General features: G+C 48.7%; 1 protein-coding gene across 2 annotated transcripts in view; it reads right to left on the bottom strand.

Moving 5' to 3' along the window:
• The window catches only part of IGF2BP3 (insulin like growth factor 2 mRNA binding protein 3), a 114,582-nt gene extending 107,087 nt beyond the window's left edge, over positions 1–7,495 (bottom strand). The window contains exons 1-3 of one of the 2 annotated variants that reach the window (XM_032697617.1): positions 7,176–7,495; positions 6,445–6,666; positions 5,108–5,168 (exon numbers count right to left, since the gene is read on the bottom strand). In XM_032697617.1, coding sequence (XP_032553508.1) covers positions 5,108–5,168; positions 6,445–6,619 — 236 coding nt within the window. In that variant the 5' untranslated portion in view covers positions 6,620–6,666; positions 7,176–7,495. Of the gene's footprint in view, positions 1–5,107; positions 5,169–6,444; positions 6,744–7,175 lie in introns of those variants that run through there. The other variant, XM_032697626.1, reaches the window with a different exon arrangement.
• Positions 7,496–12,774: the final 5,279 nt, after the last annotated feature.

The following is a 12,774-nucleotide window of genomic DNA, read 5'->3' as shown; positions in this document are numbered from 1 at the left end:
CTTTACACGTGGTCCATGGCACCATATGTTTTTTACCAAAATCCCAGGAGGATAAAATCTTAAATTGTAAGATGATATTAAGGAGAAGAACAGGTTTAAGGAACAAAGAATCTTTTTTGTGAAGTTCCCTGAAGGACTAGCCCTATCCATAGTTAAGTATTAGGTGTATTTTAATTCTGGGTCCTTCTCTCACATCCATTGTGGGAAGCTTCACATTTTCTGCTGGGTAGGTAAATCTCAGACCATTTAAGAATTTTTCATCAAAACTAAGTATTTGAAGTCCACCCACTAGCTAGCCAGAAGCCATAAAAGGACTCCAGCACTGTAGAGTCCTATACTCTGCACTTAAAAGAGCAACTGAAATGAACACAGCCCCATTTTACAAAAATACCACCTTCAGGGTTTCAAAAAATGTGGAAAATGTTATTACCCCATGCTTTAAGGGGGGGAAAAAAAGGGAGAAATAAAAAAAATCTTAAATATTTCCTGATTATATTTTTACTACCCTTGAATTACACTTCCAAAATGTTATTTTTTATTCCACCCCTTGAAAATTTACCATATCTATGCACAATTTAAGGTCCACTACAAGTATGCTCTCAGGGTACCTTCCATAAAAGGAAGGAAGCAAAACAAGAACAGGACTAACCCTTCAGGATATGCATTTAGAGCTGTGTTTCATGTGTTCCAGCTGATTTTTAAGAACTGCAACAAGAAGGGATTTTTTTTTTTTTATTAATGATCAAACAGTACGAGGAGCAATAAAAATTAAAATTCCAACAATGTAACAGTTAACATGGTTAGTGAAGAATTATCTGTTCTTGCCATAACAACTCATCTGTATAGGAATCACCACAATTAGTGTTTCCACTCTAATTGTAAGCTTTCACAGATCAAACAAAAAAATTTTCTGTTCGCATCTGCAAAAATAAATGGGGAAACACAGAATAAAAACCTTAAATCACTAGGTGAAGTTTCGGCCCTTCGCTCTCAAAAAATATTCTAAGTTTGGGCACAGAAAAGAGAACGAATATGGCTAATAAATTACATTTTCTATCATGTATCCTTACTTTGAGCATGTTTCATTACAAATCAATGCCGCTAAATTATTTTTTTTTTTTATGAACTGTGACCATTGCACACACCACATCTACCTTAGCATCACCAAACCATTTCCCACCGCCTTGTGCACACAAGATACAAACCCTCATTATACTGAAAATCACCAACACAATCCAATTTCCATCCACTGCTCACCCCTGGAACAGAGATGGCTGCATGAGGGGGATTTGAGACCTATTTTCCTTAAATCAGCCTTCAGACACCTCTGCATCAGAGTCGAAGCACAGCTGCAAAGTTGTTGCTCTCCCCATAGCAGCATTACCTACAGGGTACACCTTTGTTACCTGGTTCTTCTGCTCCCTTCCCAAACAGGCTCCCCAGAAGAGACATAGTGAATTTATTTTCTCAACAAAGAGCCCTCGAGGTGGGGAAGAAAAATAATTAGCCTTCTAATTGGAAAAACACCTCATCATTACCACAACTGAGGTGTTTGTGAGCGTTTTAGGTACCTGAAGGCCCCAGTAGCAGGCATAGGGGACCAGGTCTGGGTGGGAAGCCCACCTGGACATGGAAGCCAGAGCCAGAGGGTGTGCCTGGGGCAGCCTCCAGGTGCCCAGAGTTAGCGCCTGCCCTCCCCCCTCATTGCGCACAAGTGACATCAGGGCTATTTGAATAATCAGATTGCAGCCTACATCGCCTTGTGAGATACCAGCTGCTCTTGGATTGCAGCGAGGTAGTACCCAAAGCCTTGCACCACAAGTTCCACGTACGCCATGGGCTGCCAACATCCTCCCGCACTGCTCCTTTGCAAGGAGAAAACTCATCTAAGTAGTGAACGTGACTAACAGTGCCCTGCCTTCCCTCTCAGACACAACTAGCAGTCAAAATCATTACAATGCCTCCTCTAACTTTTGCATGAAGTGACCTAAACCTTTAAATATTGCAATAGCCTTCCTCCACACTGAGGGGTCTGAATGCAGAAATGCTGCATTCCTTTGGCATTCCCTTGAGATTTCAATAGTAAGGCAGGAATCTACTCCGAGCTTATTTAATACTTCGCACCTCCCCCAAAATAATTCCCCACCCTTCCATCAAGGAAACCTTGACCAGGCCCCTTCTTTCAACCACAGCATATCCCCTTGTCTGTTTTTAAATGCTTCCAGGGGGGCAGGGAGGAAGAAAGCCACACACAGGCTCTCTCCTTCCTTCCACAGCAGGTAGGCAGGCAATTTTCAAACCTGGGTGTGCCCACTTCAAATCAGAAGATCCAGCAATGGTTGGAATGCAGTGACTACTGGGCCCAAAAATTTCACCCTGAATAACAAGCCAGGCACACTCCACATCTTCTAGATTCAGCTCAACTTTATGGCAACCCTAGCTGACACCACCTCTTGACCTTCCTTTATGTGACAAGGATATGGATTACCAAACCCTTACCCTTTCCTCCTGTGCACCTCAGGTATCTTTCTACAGAGATGGCTACAAACTACCTTTGTGAGCAATAACGTACATGCTCTGATTAAAAAAACCAAACCTAACAAAAAAAACCCAGAAACTCTTCTAATTATCATGTTTAAGGAGGCTGTGAGGAGGGGAGTTAGGACTCTCCATGAAGCAGCCTCACAGCAGCAGAGGTCAATACAATGTATTGAATAATTTCAGTGCACTACAAAACAACTTTTGCTCTTATGAAGTAATCATTTGATCAAACTATTAATCGTGCACTCATGCTGAAAGACAGACTTGACACATCCAGGTTTTTTTTTTAAATGGCGTCACTTCTCTAACCGTATCTCGCACGCTGGAGTGCACAGGGCTCTCTGGAAAGCACTCCCTGGCCTTGCAGCATGAAAACACACTGGGTGGGCCTGCTGGGCAACACCCCCCACCCCAGCTGCATCTCCACCTTTCCCTCGTGTAAAAATAAGTTACTTTGAAAGCACCTTATTAACCAGTTTCGCCAACAATACTCAACAGTTGAAAACTATCCTTTTACATGTAACTAGCAACTAACTCTAAATACGCGCCCAGTTAAGCAACGTTTAGGAAAACAAGGAAAAAAAATCTCCAACTTTTTGACCCCCCTCAAAAAACGAAAACTATTAGATACCTACAAAAGGAACCAGAGAGTCACTTCTACATATGGAGGCCACTGAATGAATTTTAAGTGGCTTTCTATATTAGATTTTGGGAGAAGGGGAGCGGAAACAAAGGGGAAGGAAGTGCAGTTATGAGAAATGCAATTTAATTTTCTGTTAAACAGCAGTCTAAATCTGAACTGTATCTAATACATTCCAACATGATACTGCACAATAAAACAGTGTTTCAACAAATACGGGCTTTGGGAGAAGCAACACGGGTATGCTGATACAGTTACATTTGCAATTTTTTCAATATGTCTATATGTAGGCAATGTATGGCTACAAAAGTGCTTAAGTTCAGTACAGAATTATTTTCAACAAGTTACAGGCAGATAAATGTTTCTGATAATTGCTAATTCACAGACAAATAGGAGGACATGCTATCCAACACAAAGAATGGACTTTTACACCATTTCAGCTGACAGCTGAAAGAAGAGGAAAATACTTGTAAAGACATTAAAAAATGATTCAAAAAAAAATTGGGGCAGAACCAGTGATTTTAAATTTATATTTATATGAGTGTAATGAATTTCTTTTCAACAGCATAAATAGATTGCTGTTTGTGCAAGTTTAAGATTAATAAGCATGACAGTAAATTTATTTGAGACTAACAGGAAATTATCAATTCTTATATGGCTTACGGAATTTTCTTCTTAAATCTAAAAATATATTTCATCTACAACAATTTTGTATACAAAATATCTGAAATACAGGCTATTATAAATCCAAACCATATACCTTGCATATTAAATGAGAGAGAGCACATATAGCACGTTAATTTCCAATGAAAAGTATCAAATAAATAAAACCATGAAGATTCACATGCTATGAATTAGTCTAGAGAGTTTGCCCCCTCCCTTAACTAGAGCAAAAATCCTCCATACTTTCTCAAGTGAAGCTCTCCTCTAACACTATTTAGTGATCAAACTCCTAATTCTCAAAATACAATGCCCATCAAGACAGCTTAATCATTTTTTCCAACCAACTATCTTAAAAACACTGTAGTTTTAAAAAATAATTCTGAAATAGTAGAAGCCCCTTTTAATAAAGTTACACAGACAGACATATTTCCCAGATTGAATAATGGAGTACAGGACCAAGCACGTGGAAAGTTTGATCTTTTTTTTTTTCTACTCTCTAGTGCACGGCAGGTTTTCTGTAATCTAAATATTTGTGAAAGCAGGCTGAATTGCTATAGGCAGCATAAAAATACTACCCTGCTTTATTCCAAATATTGCTTCTTTACACGAGGCCCAACAAAATTACTGCTTCACAAAAATTAGAGGTATGTTTAGAAATTAAGGATGCATAAATCCTGTCCTCACTGGGAAGGAGTCATTCTCCTGCTGCTTCTATAGACCGGCTCAAAATAGCGATGATAAAATCCTCTCAAATACAGATGAGACTTCTACTACATGCCTATAAAATGCTGCAGACTCCAACACGGCAGGATCAAAAAAATATATACACCAGTATATTTACAAGGTGCTTTCTGTTGCTGAAGCAGAGCTCACATGCTTGCCCGTTATACAGTTCACAACACCACATTTCATTTCCTGCTAGCACAGATTTTAACTCTTCTCACAGAACTTCAAATTTTACAATCTTCACAATCATTTGTCATCAGAACATAATAACCTGCCTCTCCCACAAAAAGGCGCTTTTATTTTTTTTTTAAATAAATTAAATAGTACCACTGCTGCCTGGCCAAGACACTACATTAGAAATACATGGGGTGATACTAGAAAACCTCTCGGACAGCACTGAGTGCACGCCTGTGGTTTTAAGAAAGCGGTCCATTTATCTACAGGGAAGAGAAACACAAACCTAAGCATTTTTCAAATTGCTTCTCACTGGGTAACTAAGAGCAAGGGGCAGGGGGGTTGGAAATAAAAATAAATTACCTTTGTCTTTTCGGGACCGAATGTTCAACTTCTATGAGTTTCCCATGCAGCTCCACTTTACCTGCCGAGATAAACAGAAAGGGGAAAATATTCGAGCGCGGCTGTGCGTCCCCGTCTCTTGGAGCGGGCTCGCAGGGGTGCGAGGCAGGGAACGGGAGCGCAACACGTTAGCCCATTCATCGGCAGTCCGGGCAGCGCCGGAGCGGGGTCGCGGCGCCCGGCAAGGAGACACATCCCGGCGCCCGGGGCCGCGCCGCTGCCGGGGGGGAGCCGCGCTGCCCTCGGCGGGGCCCCTTCCCCCGCCCCGCGCTGCAAACAGCCGGCGAAACGCCGTGTGTGGGAGCCGGGCTCTGCCCCGTCTCGGGGAGGGGGAGCAGGGTCTCCGCCGCCCCCCGCGCTGCCAACTTCGGGTGGTTTTCAGCTCGGAAGCGGGCGGGAAGGGAGCCGAGAGGAGGCGCGGAGCGCAGCCCGAGCTCATCTCCTCCGAGGCAGCCTCTCCCGGCAGACCTGAGCCCATCTCCTGCGAGGCAGCCTCTCCCGGCAGATCTCCGCAGACCCGCTTCACGCGAAAATATTTTTTTTTTTTTTTTTTTAAAGCACACAAAAACAGGATGTCGGGGCCAGGAGCCGGCGCTGCTGGAGGCGGTGATGGGTGCGTGAGAGCAGCGAAGAGAAACCGAAATAAATAGCCGGGCAGCGCGGTGCGGAGGGGCAGGCAGGGCTCCCCCCTCCCAAGTTTGGAGCAATTCGGCGGCTCGCCCCCAGGCCCGCGGCCTACGCCAAACCGAGGGGAACCTCAGCCCGCTCTGGAGGGAGGCGGCCCCTCCGAGGGGCCGCGGGGGAGTCCAGCTGTGCCCGGGGGGCGTGTGTGTACAGCCGCTGCTCCGCGCAGGGCTCCGCGCCCGCAGCCCGCCTCCGCCTCACTGCACTCACCGCCCCCCCCCCCCCCCCGATGCAGCGAGGGCCCCCGGCCGGGCAGGGCTGGCCGTGGGGCTTGGAAAAACATGGGAGCTGCCGCGCCGCGGGTCTGTGGGCCCAGGCTCCCGCCCCTCCCCGGCCCCACTCCCCGGCCACTCCCGGGGGGCCGCCGCAGCGCAAGCCCCGCGCAAAGTCTCCGCGGGAAGGCCGGGCGGCTCCGGCCGCGCTCGGAAAACAACAGTTCGCCCCTCACCTGGAGGCGGAAGGGGCAGGGACCCTCCCCAACATCCCCCCCAGCCCGGCGGCGGGTCCTAGCCCGCCGCTGCAGCCGCTCCGCCGCCGCGGAGGAAAGCGGGCGGCGGGAGCCGTCGGGGCTGCGGAGAGAGGGTGGGGGGGGGGGGGTGGAAGGAGCCGCTCACCTGAAAGTGCTTCGATGGCCTTCATGGCCCAGCTCTCGTCGGGGCAGTCCACGAAGGCGTACCCCGTCTTCACCAGGAATTGGCCCGAGAAGGGGATCTTGGAGTCCTTAAAGAGACTTTCCAGGTCGAGGGGGCTGACGTTCTCGCCGAGGTTGCCGATGTAGAGCTTGTTCATCTTCCTGGCGGCTCGGGGAGGCGCGCACAGCGGGCTGCAACCCTCGTCTTGCGAGAGGAGGTGGGGAGGAAGGGGGAAATAAAACAAAATGCGATGGAGGAAGGAGAGAGAGAGAGGGAGAGAGAGAGAGAGGACAGGGAGAGGAAGGAAAAAAAAAAAAAATCAGATCTGCAGCTTGTGTCCCTCCCTCTCCCTCTCAAGGGGTAAAAAAAAAAAAAAAAAAAAAAAAAAAAAAAAAAAAAAAAAAAAAAAAAAGCGTAGCCAAACGGGAGCCCTAAGTGCCTGCCGTGCTACCCGGGCGCATGGGGGGCGCGGGGGAAACACCCAGCGCCGGGGCCGCGGATGGCGGGCTGAGGAGAGGAAAAGGAGGAGGGGAGGGGAAAAAAAACTACTTTTTTTGTCTTGCCCCCGAACCCCTTTGGCAGCAGCAGGCGGACTATGAAAATGTCACACTACGTGCATGCAGGCGCCGCCTCTCCGTATAAAAAAAAAAAAAAAAAGAGAGAGAGAAGGGGAGGGGGGGAGGGAAGGGCGGAGGGAGAGAGAAAAAAATTACTTGAATATTCCGGCTTTTTGAATGAGCCACGTGTTCAAACTACAAATCAACTTCTCACGTGAGGAATCCCAGCTCTTCAATTAGCGAGTGGATAGGGCGCACACACACTCACGGAGGAGGGCTGGGGTGAAGGACGGGGAGAGGGGTGGGGGGAGGCTGGACAGGACAAGTTTAGAGAGGGCCGGAGGGCGGGGGAAGGGGAAACCGGAGTTGGGTGGGCTCCGGTCTGCGCCGCCTCTGCCCTTCCGCCGGGGGAGACCGCTCCGAGCGCCCCCTCCGCCCAAAAACGGCTGGGCGGCCGCACCTCCCCCCGTGCGAGCGGGGTGTGATCCCAGGGAGGGAGGGGAAAAGGCACCGCAATGCCCGCCCCCCCCGCCCCGCTCCTCCCCCGCCGTGCCAGGCGGTGGGGATTATTCATCGGGGTCGTGCCTGGGCGATCCCGCTCCCCGGCACTATGGGTTGGGGGGGAGGAGGAAGAGGGGGAGGAAAAAGAGGGGGTGCGAGCGTGGGGGGAGGCGGCGGGGGAGAGAGAGCGGGATCCGCTCCCGCGCAGCGCCGCCGCGGCTGCGTGCTGGGGGGCTGCGGGACGGGGGCGGGGGTCCCTGTAGCCCCGGAGGAGCCCCATATGGTAATGATCCCGCATTACTCGCGGTGCCCCTTGTACTGAGCCTTACGGAAAGGAGGAGAAAGAGGGGGAGAGAAAAAAAAAGAAAAGACAAAGGGGTGGAGGAGAGTTGGGGGATGATGAAGAAGAGGAGAGTCCTAGGGCGAGGGAGCTGCCCGGCCCGGGGAGGGGGGCGCGCTCCCTGCCCATCTGAGCAATGGTGGACGGTGCGGGGGGGAAACGCGAAGGCACCGTTGCCGTCGGCTGGTAACGGCACACAAAGGGATTTGGCGACCCCCCTCTTTTCCTCCCCTCCTCCCCCTGCCCGGTCTAAGGAACCATTCATAATTCTCCACATTCGTACAGATACAATGGTGGGCTTGTGGGGGAGGGGTTTGGGGGTGTGGAGCCTTTCCAGTGCAAACAAAACGTTGCCTGAAGATGAAGAAAGGATACGGAAATGAAAGCCAGCACTGTGTTTAATATAGCGATCTAGTAGGTTTTGTTTAATAATTCAATGCACTTTAGCCGAAGGTTTCATTTATTCCGTGGTAGGCTTCTTGTGGTACGTTTTAATAGGTATATCCATGGAAAACGGTTAAATACTTTTATTAGTGAGCAGTGACTAGATTTCCACATGTCCTGTAGTATGTCTAGAAATCCGTAGTAAAGAGGAACCCTTCCTAGTTTTGTGCCTAAACTTCTAACAAGTATACAATTAAAGAGGGGTGATTTAAATCTCCTTGGAAGCCGTGCTGGGGTCAGGCTTTTGTTACCCGTGCTGCGGCCGCCGCAGCTCGGCGGCGGTGGTGGTACCCAGCGCTCGCGGGGTGAGTCAGTCGCTGAAGATTTTGCTTGTGGTGGTATGATGATGCAAGGAGACATGGCTCACCATGAGGGCTGAAGCCCCAGACCATTGTGAAATTGTCAGGGGCTGGGTGAATGCTGCAGTAAGTTGGAAATACGGCCCTTCTGTTGTGTGCATCCAAGCGGTTGGCTGACCAAAAACCTAATATTTGTAATTTCAATCCATTGTTTAATCTCAGGGTTATTTTAATGAACTTTTAATTGTCAGGTTATGATTGAGGAAATCGAGTGTTTTGTGTTCCGCTAATCAGAATTTAATCACAACTTCCATTTTGTAGAAAATTTGCAAATAATTATCTTGGGAATAGAGAGATTTTTTTTTTTTTCCTAGAGATTTAACCTGTTTATGACTTTTCCATGTTGGATGTAGAATTTTTTCATAAATGAATTTGTGTTTCATAACCCCTGTCTGGATAATCTGGCTGAAATAAATAATCGCTTATCCAAGTTAAAAACAGCCCCCTTGGAACTACTGAATTCTTAGTTAAACTTGTGAAAGGAATTAGTCACTGTTTCTGCAGATTAATTGCATTCTTTATAAATTTGATTTGTACTGAATCTATAAGGCAGTCTGTATGAGCTCATTTCTACATGGTTGGTCTATATTGTTATGTGGTATTTCCTCTTATATTGCTAAACAGGGTGCCTATATTTAATTTAATATTCTAGTTTGATAATCTGTTTTGTTGGAAGATTTTTTTAAAGAAATTAAGATTGAATGCTCATGATAACACTATGCATTACTTGTCCAATAACATCATAAACCGCTTTGTAATCAGATGATTGGGGGGGAAAAAACCCTTACTTATTAGCAATCCCCCCCTCTTTTTTTTTTTTTGGTTTTTTTTGATACTCTGAAAAACCTCTTGCTAATAAGCTGAAATATTTTCTGTAAATCTAAATAATGTATAGCTTTGTTTGTTAAGAAGTGTGGGTTGGTTAGTGGTTTCAAGAATAATTCCACATCTTGAATGCCAAAAAAGGCAAATCAACAACAAAAACTTGTTCATGCTTCCTGACAAATCTCCACTTCCCTGCACAGATGAACACAGTTCAGACCAATGGGGCACTCCCAAATGTTAACATTATTGAGAATATAGCTTTGCAATTTGAGATGTAATTTATTTTGGCAGTCACAAATCAAATGCGTGAGCACACATCAGAGCATTCCCACATACTAATGTATTTTTCGATTCACTTCTGTAAGAAAAAGAATTATAAAAAAAATTAATTTTTTTCTGTATTTCAGTTGTTTGTGTTTATTGCCCACAGAAGCCAAAAAGTTGTTAAAATACTTACATAAATATTGCACACAAGGAAGTACAGCCAATCTTTAATTAGCAAGGGCTTTTACGACATTCTGCCGTTTAGAATTAAAACTCAACCATGTGCTTCTCCCCACCCCCGGGTGAGACTCCGAGAGCCTCCGCCGTGTCCCTCCACCTCCTCTTTCACGGCCAGGGGAGGGCAGGGCTCCCTCCCTGCCCCTTCCCGAGGCTAGAAATCCCCGGCTCCCGCGGGGTCGGCGCACGGTGGGTGGGTAGCACGTCGGTCCGGCCGCAGCTCAAATATTTCCCATTAAATGTCTTTTTTGGGCTTTTTTTTTTTTTTTTTCCAGGTTACAGCCGCCCACGGACGGCTGCCGCGTGGGTTTGTGGCTGAGGCGCGATGGGCAGCGGGGGCCGAGCAGCCTCGGGGGGCGCCTCCCGCGGGCTCGGGGCGGCCGCCGCCACGACGGCGGGGGCGCCGCCGCCGCTGCCTCCGCCGGGGCGGCGCGGGCGCGGAGCCGCCGGTCCTCGCGGGGCGGGCACCCGCCACGACAGGACAGGACAACCGCGCTGACCCGCCCGGCCCGGCCTCGCCGCGCCCCCCCCCCCTCCTGCGTCTGTCCGCCCTCCCGCCCGTCCCTCCCGCCGTGCCCGGGGCGCGCAGCCCCCGCGGGCGGCCATAGCCGCTCGTAGTAAAGCGGCGCGGCGGCGCCGCCTCCCATTGGCTGCGCCCTGCGCCTACCAGCGCCGCCCGCCACCGCGGCGCGGCCGCCCATTGGCCCCCGCGCCGGCCCCTGGGGCGCGTGGCGCGAAAGCGGCGGTGGGCGCGGGGGTGGCGGAGGCGGGAGCGGGGATGGGAGACGGGCGGGGGGCGCGGCGCCGCCGGCCAGGGCAGGGCCGGCACGGCACGGGATGGGACGGGGCGGGATGAGATGGGATGGAAGAGCCAGCCCGCTCCCTCCCTCTCGCCTCCCTCCCTCCCGGCGGCGGGCCGGGTCTTTGTAAGGCGGTAAGTGGGTGCCACGCCGCAGAGGTGCCGATTCCGGGGCCGCCGTGCCGCAGCCGCAGCCGCGCCGGGAGGGGCGGCGAACAAAGGAGCGGCGGCGCGCGGCCGCCGTGCGGGAAAGGGGAGCGCGGCCGCCGTGCGGGAACGGGATGCCCGCACCGGAGAGCCGTGGGATAACCGCACGGGGCAGGTCTCCGGCTCTGGGGGGGCGGAGGCGGCCGGCGGCCCCCCGCCGCCGCAGGGATCGGTGCTCCCGGGCCCCGAGCGGCGCTCCCGGCGGGTCCAGCCGCCCTTCCCGAGGCGCGCACCGCCAGCTGCCTGGGCAGGTCGGGAAGGCGGTGGCGCCTCGGTGCTGGCGGCCGGTCCCGCTGCCGAGGCTGGGAGTGGCCGGGCTCGGCTCCGCCGCTACCGGCGAGGCTGCCGGGGTTCGGCGGAATGCCTGTGGGAGCACCGGGATCAGCCCCGCTCCGCTCCGGCTTGGAAGTTTTGATCACAAAATGCTGCAAAACCCAATGAATCGGCGACGGAGAGCGCGGCGGGCGGCGGTGCCGGTGTGGAGTGAAACAAATAAATCGCACGATGCATCGGAAGTTTCAGGGCTTGAGATAAAACATTGTAGCCAGCTCTGTTCGAGTTTCTTTCCAATAAAAAAGAATTACAAAGTGGCTAGCTGTCTGTGCTGTTTTGCTGATCGGAAAGTTACAGGAGTTTTTTTTTTTGTTTTATAATGCAATGTGATCACAGTGTTACTGCACAAAAGTAATACAAACAATTTCTAAATAAGTATTCCAGTATATAAAACGTGCTGATTGTGACTTACAACGAATCTCTACATGCTGATTTGAAAGTAAGTATTTTTTTTTCCCATTTTGTCCAGGGATCTCTTTATTCAAGTACTGACTGCTCGCTTTATCCTGTTTTCAGCTTTTAAATATTTGCAAACAGGTCTTTCAAAACAAAAATCTGATCACTTGCGTTTTAATGATGTGAAAATAGCTTACAGTCTTTTTTTTTTTTAATATGTATACGTACATAAACTTTTCATCAGTGTTCACTTTGCTTGGCACAGCTGGATTTAAAAGGGGACTTTCAAAATAGAACTTATCATATTTCAGTTTGATAGATGAAACCTGAGATCTTTGCAATTGTGTTGGAAAGAGTATGTAGAAAAAATAAATATATACCTTAGAGATGGGCAAAATCAGAAGTTTATTTGATCTAGTGATAGGAAGAATTGCCAATATGGCTTCCTCTAGCTAAAGAATATTTTGTGGGGCTTTTACAAGGAGTGGAGAACTGAAAATTAAGGCATTATTTAAGAAGTAAAATTGTTTCTCACTAGTTCAGTGTATTGTAACTCATTTCAGATGGGGTTTTGTTCTGGTTTTGTTTTCTTACAATTTAGAGAAATCAGAATTTATTTCTTGTTTGCTCCTCCTTTCATCAAGGAGATCTTTTGCCAAGAGGAAAAAAATATCAAGTAAGGGAGTAAAATGGGGCAGCAACCCAAGCATGAAATCCTTTTGGCGAGAACAATGAGACCCTCCTCTTCAGAATCTGTTTTGCCTTACTGGTACGATAACAGTGTTTTCAGCCAGCAGTATCATAGGTCTATTGTGAATTCAGCCTCAGGACTGTCCATATCTTAAAATTATAGGGAAGGAGTGTTAAATTTGCTTTTCAATACATAGTATTGGTTAGATTTTGATGCCCAGAATTCCTTCCAAGTAGCCATTCTTTATTAATAAGAAAAAATCAGATCTCTTCCTCTAAAAATTCTAGCATATTGCTGGCCTTTGAATAAACTCTGTAACAATTTGATATTAATATTTTTTAAAATCTTAATTTGGATGT

This window comes from Chiroxiphia lanceolata, chromosome 1 (genome assembly GCF_009829145.1).
Source record: "Chiroxiphia lanceolata isolate bChiLan1 chromosome 1, bChiLan1.pri, whole genome shotgun sequence".
In the NCBI taxonomy this organism is placed as follows: domain Eukaryota; kingdom Metazoa; phylum Chordata; class Aves; order Passeriformes; family Pipridae; genus Chiroxiphia; species Chiroxiphia lanceolata.
This window is presented reverse-complemented; position numbering and strand designations above follow the sequence as displayed.